The following is a 9203-nucleotide window of genomic DNA, read 5'->3' as shown; positions in this document are numbered from 1 at the left end:
ACAGTTTAATTTTAAATTTTATTTTTAGTGATTCTTTCTGAAACCTCATGTTTTTCAAAGACTGCTACTGGCTAAACATTTCTAAAATGAATATTGTTTGTCTTTCATTTTACTTGCTTTTCTTTATATTTATTAATAGCATTAAATATACATCAAACAAGATAATATATAGAGTTATCATCTTATATACAACGACATAAAGTATATTAGAATGATAACCATAGTAAATCAAAGTTTTCAAAGTGATCACTTTAGTGTCATAGTTATCACTATAGTAAATCAGTGTCTTTATCACTATAGTTAACTATAGTTTTCATATTGTCAAATTTTTCACTATGGTAAACTATAGTTAACTATAGTATTTTTTGTAAAGGTATGGCGGTGGTCTCTTCATCTCACGGAACTAATTGTTCTTTTTCCCATACAAATACCCTTATACCTCGCATTATTTGATTTGTTCCGAAAATTTATCTCAACTGATATATATATTTGTATCCAAAATCTGACTTGTGGAGTATAGCAGTCCGTTCAAGAATATACTCCAAAGTATACCCCCAAATTTGATTTTTCTAGATAAAAACAACTGATTTCGATTCTGTAAACACACACCCGCGTTCATATCCAGCCAGTTAATTCCAGCGTTATAGAATCACAACATTGTACTGGTATGACGGTCTTCTTGTTCGACATTAATATTAAATTTACTAAAAAGAAACAAGAATTCGATTTTTATGTCAATGAAGGTCGAAGATCAGTAGCTTAATGTTTTTGTCTACCTGCCTGCCCTAGTCCGTCCGCGAAAATTTTTATATTCGGCTTTCAACCCTGTAGGTAAACTCTTCAAATTCGGCACTATTAATGTTCTTTTAAATCTACTCAGATAAAAGAGTGTTCGTCAGTACTAGTTTGTCCGTGATATATATATATATATATATATATATATATATATATATATATATATATATATATATATATATATATATATATATATATATATATATTAGGATTGGCAATCGAATACAGAATTGCCAATCGGTTAACCGTAAGACGTTCCGACCGATTAATCGGTTAATCGTATCAAAAAATTCTCAACCCATTTCATCATTGTATTAAAACTACTGTATCTACTCAAATAAATAAGACTAGTATGATGTTACATGTAGTAATATTGTTTTAATATTTTAATTTGTTTATATTTGATCAGAACACTATATATATATTTCACGTAATTTTAATAGGTCAACAACAAAAGGGGGAAGAAAGAAAAAAAAGCTCATGAAACTTGTATGAAGTATCATATACATTTAAAAAAAGTTCTGCATTGTAAACCATAATGAAAACTAAGTCGGAAGCATTGCTTAATTTGCGATGTAATATAATTTGATAGGTACTGAAAGGATAGAAGAGGTAAGGTACACATTGTCATTAGTCCACTGACAAATGCTAAGAAGGTTGCCCAGCTAAATTTATGCATTTGCTATACACAATTATTATTGATAAATGACTACTAGTATATTAATTACTTTAAGGACCTTAAATCTTGTGAACCTTTAACAGACTGTATTTTTATTATAAACTATAAGCACTAACATACCAGTCTATAGATACTGGTATTGCTGCATTCTGTAAATGACTATCTACATTTAACATATGTATATGTGTTGTTTTCTGACTGTTTCCAGAAATTCTGCTCTAGCGATGAATTCCATGCATTCTCCAAATTTGATATTATTACGTTAAACAGGGGAATAAAATCCGATTTTTGGCTAGATTATCAGTGAGAAAATAGCGTTATCTTTTATTGCGGAGTGAAATAGGCGCTATTTTAGTACTTTCAACGTTACAAAATCCACTGATGATCGAAAATGACGCATTGATGCCAAGCTTTTATTGACCAATAAACTCTCAAATTTGGTCATTAATTGTCACCGAGTCTGAAATAATTCAGAACACTCTAATAACAATAAATAGTTTATTAACAGAATATACATTATGTATTTACAAAATGGTCTTTGGTGCTACGGTGGATTCCAGAAAATTTGATTGTTCGTTGCTGTATCTGCAGCCAAGTGGAAGACATTTGGAAGGCACTTTGTGACGTCATATGTATTTACGAGATGATCGAAAAAAAACTCCCTTTTTCATAAGATGTTTTGCATATCGAAGTCCGATTGCTGGATACTGTTGTCCATTCCTAAAACAGTGAAAAATACATGACTTATTATCAGCGGTGGCAGGTTTCCTCTGTTATCAAATTAAAATAAAATGACAATATCCAATGTGAAATAATGTATGAACTTGTCCATATCACAGGGGTCGGTAACATGCTATGCTTCATTTTACGTGATACCGGCCCCTGTAGTCTATATTATTATTATTTCAGTACCATTCTAAAACATTAGGTCGATAGGTGTATTGTTGAAAATTCATCATTTCGACAGTAATGATTTCTGAAATCAAAGTTTAACCTTCTTCGTTTAATTTCTAAAGCAAAGGGGGGCATAACTCTTCTGTTTAATCATCTTTGCAAGACATGCACCGTAGTCTTTAATTAAAGTCAAATCCAATAAAACATGACGGGACTTAAGTGGAATATCTGTGCATGTCTATAGAAACCTGTGGCCGCATGATTTGGCGTTTTGACAGGGTATAAAATGGCGAGTTTCGTCCAATATCACAGTACAATGTCCACTTCTGTTAATGCGACTAGTTCTTTACCACCCTGTTGTAGAGCAAAACGGCCATGAAATTTATTTCTAGATGACCGAGGCTTGACCCTAAAGACTCTTGTCTTCAGGACAGGGGCATGTATTTGTGCAAATTAAAATCATGCATTTCAAGTTTGGATAGCTCTTAATTTACAGTTTAACAAAAGTATTCACACTTTGGCCTTTTAAACGTGAACTAGAAAGATACAATATAAACTGCCCTCTAACGGAGAGAAAACAAAGGGGGCTAACCGTTGTCCTCTCGGGCTATAGCATAACCCGTAATTTATCCCCAAAAGGCCGAGATGACAGATTCCATTTTCGAATGATTTTCAGGACATAAACTGAGATGACTTTTGTGTTTCTTTTTTCTTATTCCAAAGGGTCAGTTGATAGCTTATGAAATATTCAAAATATTATTGAACACCGATGGTGGCAAAACTATTGTATGAGACAATGTTCATCTTGCGTCTTTTGAAATTTTCGACCGTCCATTCTTCGTTACATTACTTTATTACCAGTAGACCTGACGGATAGGGGCACATGCGGTCAATTAACGGCAGATGGCCGAAGACAAGACGTGGAAAATGCTCATGCAACAATTTTACACTATGGATTCTAAAAATGATATTTGATTAGAATTCCGACACATGCCCAAGATCACGAGACGGGTCGTTCTAAATCATTTATGACCTTAAATGAAAAAAAAAAAAATCCTCAGTCCTGTTTTCAAGATGTTTGCTAATTCTGGAAGTCAGACAGTTGATACTGATTTTGAAAAAGTCTTGGTTTGACTCATAGTGCGAGACTGAATTCTTCCAAAGGGCCACAATTAGATTCTTTTCCTGCTTACTTTTATGTCTATCATGATGTTTCAGATTCAGTTTGTTGATGCTTTATTTGCTTGTTTGTTTGTTTGGTTGGTTTGGTACTCAAGGTCACGCTAGAAAACTTTACGTTTTCTGTTCAAAATTAGTTCAATTTATGTTATGAAATTCTGTTTCACTGATTTCTTTTCTACCGCTAAGAATTAACTAATACATATTGATTAATTCTTACGGAATTAATAATGTTCATTAATCTGACCACGTAGTTCCCACCATTATGACGCAACTATCCGAAAATTTACATATCCAATAAAAATGACAAAAGAGGAAAAAATCAGCACTTAGATATTACATGGTTTTATTTAGAATATGATAAAAACAAAAGAATAGTGGCCGACAGGAATCATAGCATTTTCATTTTCACTTCCTTCTTTTGTTTATCTTCTTACAAACCAATATCAATATACATATTGTTTCTTTGTATGTATTTTCAGTAACAAAGTACACATAATAGTTCAGGAAGGTGTACGTTAAATTATTTTCTCAAGATTTTCAGTATCAAAAAGAACAGAGAATAGATATGTCATCAAATTTCAAGAATAAAGAAAAGATTTTCAAGATTTCTTCTGGTTAACATTGCCTTTGATCAGCCTTAACAATGAAAAGTTTTAATCGATAAATGTCTGCTTGGTTTGAGTTCATCGATTAAGATGGAAAATAAGACAATGGAATCAAAATTACTTTTTATCGAGTAGAAACTTCAAATATTAATGTCAATTTTTGAGAAAATTTAAGGGACCATATTGACAAAGTTTTGGGATTGAAGTTGAGTTTAAAGGTCCAAAATATTGATTTATGTGTCGAAGCTAATTTTATGAGGCGATGCCCAATCCTTTTTGGAAATATTACGAGGAAAATATTCAAAACATGGGTGTGATTTCTAGTGATGTGTCATTGGCGAGGACAAGCTAGCCACGCTTCAATAAACTGAATTCAAAGTATACCTTCTTTATGCATATTTTAGGATTCTAATTTATAAATTATGACAGGGAGATATGACAGAGGGCGCATGCTTCATCAAATTTTGCATGGAACGATTAACATACTAAAATGCTTGCGGGAAAACACTTTGTCTTTGACATTTCTTTTTAAACTTTTGAAGAATTTTGATCGAATGGAAATTACAGAAGATGCCTTATTAAAATTTGTAAATGATGTTTGTTCTTACCTTTTAAGCGGATGCTGGTGCCATCTTTAATCGGTTCTGAGTTTTGATACAACCATTGGGCAATGTCAACGAACATTCCTTCCTCTTGCACAGGAAACCTTTGCAAGGGAGGTAACGCATCTCCTGCATCCTGAACAGAACAGCATCTCTCTTCAAAAGTGTTTTCTTCTTTGACTGTTACATGAGGGGATGAATTAAATGAATTGTAAGTTTTTTCGGTCATTGTGGCTTCTGCGGAGCTAGATTGGACAGAGTTTTCGGACTGAAGGAGATTCTGTAGATATTTAATATAATCCACTGCTGATCGCAGCGTTTCCACTTTACTTAATTTCTTATTGTCCACTCCAGCAGGAACATGATGCCGGAGAGTTTCGTATCCGTTATTTATCATTTTCACGCGCCTTCTTTCACGTGCGTTTCTGCGAGACATAGCTACAGGTTTCTGTCGCTTGCTGTCCAATAAGTCTTTTTTGCAATGATAAAAAGTCGCAACTTTGGGGACATTTTCGAGGGATTGCAATGCGCTCACACGTCCTGGTTGTGTTAACATAAACGGTTCTTGCATCTCTCTCATGTTCATCTCTCATCGATTATCTAGTCAACAATAACAAATAAATGATACCGTTATCCCTAGTCCCTCGCGTGCACTGGTCGCGTGCTGGTCGCGCGCCTTGTCAATGCCATTGGTTGAATTCGGGTAGTTGACAAGGCCAAAGGTCGCGGTTGATTGGTGCTCGAGCGCCATCGGGTGTGGACTAATTAAAGGCGACATTTTTCTCCGTAGCTCCGCCTCAACCTGACCATGTTCTGGACTACAATTTTTCTGGCTTATAATGAGTTATCATTTTCCTGATCTGGTTTATATTTACAGGTGATTTAATTAAAGGTGCATCAGAATTTATCGATCTTGTCGTGTTGTTTGTTCGTTTTCAGGCTTTTTTGTGTTGTAACAATGCGCAGATATACGCGGGAATTTGATGAGATCATTATGGTGAAAATTTAATCAACTGCTAATTTTTCTGGGTTTCCAAAGGTATCTTATGAAAAAAAAAATCCCCAAAGAATTGGAGATCACAGCTTTTCGTTACATTTCAACCTTATATTTCCTATTTATTTCTGGTTTTCTACCTTTCCCTTTCTCTCAAATTCCAATATTGGATCAGCATTTTGGGAAGAATATATTTGATGTCTGATAAAAACACAGGAACTCGAATGAGAAGCTCTCCAAAAATAGAATGAACGTCCCAATATCACACAACAAAAAATGACACAAAGCAGGTAATTAAACAACAACGAAAAAAGATCTTTAAAAAAACTTGTAACTTTAACTTTTACATGAAATAAACGAAAAAAAATAAATGCGAGAGTTCCTGTCCGTTTCTGATATGTAGAATAAAAAAATTACCCTTGGTAAACTGAAAACAAAAGGTTATTTTTTTTTCTCCAAGTGCTGCCTTTTCGATGAAGATATTTCTAAAGGGCCAAACCCTTGCAGGAACAGTACTAGTACTTCAGGAAACTCTTATGGATGTATAGTAAAGAGGAAGTTTTTACATTGAACTTATAAACGATCATAATTGAACGGCGTATTCGTCCCTCACGTATACACATGGGATGAAACGGGATTGAGGTGGGGATACATGTGACGTAAGTGGAGTTGCCCCTTCGAAGTTTATGTATATGTATATTTGAGAATTAAGGATCTTAACATTGGGACAATAAATAAATAAATACATAAATAAATAAATAAATAAATAAAATGAATAAATAAATAAATATTTGCCTTGAGGAAATGATAGCTGATCACTTGTTTGGTTCATTAGATTGTCGCGCAAAGAAAGTCGGTGATAGAATAGATAGATGTTAACACAGATATGTGATGACATATTCAATAGAATTGTAAAGTTTTTGTCATCATCTTTGTGGCATTGTGAACTCAAAAGTAGAAATTAGTCTAACAGTTACAAAAAAATTTTTTTTTAGTAATGACCAGAGTTGGACTCACAACCTGTTTATCAATCAGTCTTTTCCCTCCTTTTTTCTCCATCATAAGTTTTGATTAATTTGAGTTTTGATTAGTACATTCATATTACCCAGGGAACGAAACCAAAATTATCACATATCGCCACGTAGTAGCACCGGGGACTTCTTGGGCGTTGTTCGGTGATAAACTGTCAATATTAGATGTATTCCCTTGTTATTTGTGTCCTGTAATTTTATGTCGAAGTGTGAAATTTTCCAGTGAGTCTCAGAGACGGTGCGACATCGGATTACGATGCAATATGCGTATTGGTTTAGATGGCGAATTTGCCGTGTTGGGTGTTATTATAGAAGCCGATAGGGGGTCTCCGCCCTCTAACTGTCCCCCATCATATCGGTTTTTTGAGAGACGTTGATACAATTCTCTGTCAGACCAAACACGAACAAATTGGTCGGTCACTTTGAAATACTGTCTCTGTCTTAGCACAATTGTGTTCATTTTTTCCGAGGATTTACATCAAAGAGTAAGTGAACAGTCGCGCGGAGGATTAGCGTGTATTAGTTCCCGCCTAACTAAGATCCAATTACAGATGGCGGAGGATACAAATGTTTACAGTTCAACATTTCTATTGTTTTCTTGAAATCAACAGTTCAAGTAAACATACCGATAACGCGAACAAGTGAAGGAATGTAGATTTTTTAAAATTGTGTAAACAGTAACAATGTTTACACGTAAACACATCAATAATAACCAATGTTTATTTCATTAGAATGATACAATAAAATCTTTAAACTCATAGAATTCTTGGAATTCAAATATTGTCTTATTTGTTGTTCAGAATAATGAAACGACTTTGCACCACTTTTTTGGTCTTTAATGTTTCTTACGAATTTTTTAGGGGAAGAAGTACATTGTGCACTGTAAAGTATATTAAAAGTTTATTAAATCAACTATATCAATATCGTTTGTATTCACTTGACAAAATATATTTTAACGACACTTAAATAATTCGTTGTGCAAAAAACAAAACAAACAAAACAAAAGAAACAAACAGAAAAAAACTCTTCTTTTTCCAACAAATAGGCTCGTGAGTTGCACGCGACACGTTTTACATTTTAGTAAAAGCAAGGGAAGTGCAACGCTCTACAAGTCACGAAGATGTGGTTAATTGCTTCTATTATAACTCCTTTTTTTAAGTATGATAAATTTCAATTCATGAAATTGGAGATCGGTTGATCTCGCTAAGCGTGGCTGTATGTATATTGCTGTCGAAACCGACGCCAAAATGAGATCTAGAAGTTGAACATTCATAATCAACTAGGGATGTATAGAAATCTATTATTTGCACTCAAATATAATTGCCTCTAATAATGTAACAGACACTCATTCATATTCACTGGCTAAGAAATCAACATAAAAGGAATTATTAGAACTGCGAAATCATTTCAAATACTGTGAAAGCATAAATAACAGATTTAAATCTTAAGCAGCCCTGGATTATTTGAAATGAGCGTAATATTGATAATTTAATCTTAAAATACATTTTAAAATTCATTCAATTTCTAAATGGGTTTAAAATGAAGGATTCTCTAAATTTCTGATCTTTCCTTTCATTGAAAACATGGTCTTGAGAAATGAAAAGTAGAAAGAAGACTTGTAGTATATCAGATAATCTGTGAAATTCATTTTACGGTAGATATTGCTTATATAAGTAAAGTTTCTAATGGAAATTGAAATACTCTAAATGAACTGTCACCCACAAGAATGAAATTTTATTGAGCCACTGTTGGCCAATATATGAAACGATTGCAAAAATTATTTTAAAGAATGGAAGACAAAATGCAAACTTTGCTACATCAGCTTGTAGCACAGACGATACATGAAATAGTTAGAAATACATATATAAAGAGACTTTCAAAAAGTATGTATAGAGTTAAAATGTATTCACTTAAATAAAGGCATAAATAGAGAGACTGTCAACACGTTTGTTTGTTGTTTTCCCCATAATTTTCTAGCATCAATCGACTTTTTTATTTGTTTTCCAATCCAGAGACTCAGTCTACGGCAGACATAAAACTTTTGTGTGATTAAACCGCCACTAGTCGCGTGTCCCGAGCACGCCGAATGTTCTTGTGTGGTTTTAGAACCCACTTACCAAACAGAAATATTGTGTTTGGAGTTGGCGCTTATTTGAGCTTAAAGACAACATATGTTTACTTTTCATTTTCTGTATAGAGATTTTTTTCTCAACTTGTATAAGATTTTTAAACTGAATGAAAGAACTAAATAAATGGACGGTCTGCCTCTAATATCAAGCCACCCTAATGAGAAAATATCTAATGAGTAAGCACCTGCTAAGTTTTTTCATTGCTTTGAAATTATCAATAAGTTCAAAGAATTTAAGAGATTTGTTCTTATAAATTCTCTCAATACTCACTCAAACGGACAATTCGCAAAGC

At 33.5% G+C, this 9203-nt stretch overlaps 1 protein-coding gene across 1 annotated transcript; it reads right to left on the bottom strand.

Moving 5' to 3' along the window:
* Window positions 1–2024: 2024 nt before the first annotated feature.
* Window positions 2025–5575, bottom strand: LOC133186058 (achaete-scute homolog 1b-like). Its single transcript, XM_061321338.1, has 2 exons — window positions 4764–5575; window positions 2025–2194 (listed from the first exon to the last, which is right to left on the bottom strand). Exons 1-2 carry the CDS (start codon window positions 5341–5343, stop codon window positions 2142–2144), a joined length of 633 nt encoding a protein of 210 aa, XP_061177322.1. The 5' UTR covers window positions 5344–5575; the 3' UTR covers window positions 2025–2141.
* Window positions 5576–9203: the final 3628 nt, after the last annotated feature.

This window comes from Saccostrea echinata, unplaced genomic scaffold, assembly GCF_033153115.1.
Source record: "Saccostrea echinata isolate AGI-Se365-2 ecotype Australia unplaced genomic scaffold, CSIRO_AGI_Sech_v1 ptg000012l, whole genome shotgun sequence".
Classification (NCBI taxonomy): Eukaryota; Metazoa; Mollusca; class Bivalvia; order Ostreida; family Ostreidae; genus Saccostrea; species Saccostrea echinata.
This window is presented reverse-complemented; position numbering and strand designations above follow the sequence as displayed.

Coding starts and splice junctions, on each gene's coding strand:
- LOC133186058 (XM_061321338.1), bottom strand. CDS start 5,343: ATGAACATGAGAGAGATGCAAGAACCGTTTATGTTAACACAACCAGGA. Junction 2,195..4,763: donor CACCAGCATCCGCTTAAAAG/GTAAGAACAAAC, acceptor TCACTGTTTTAG/GAATGGACAACAGTATCCAG.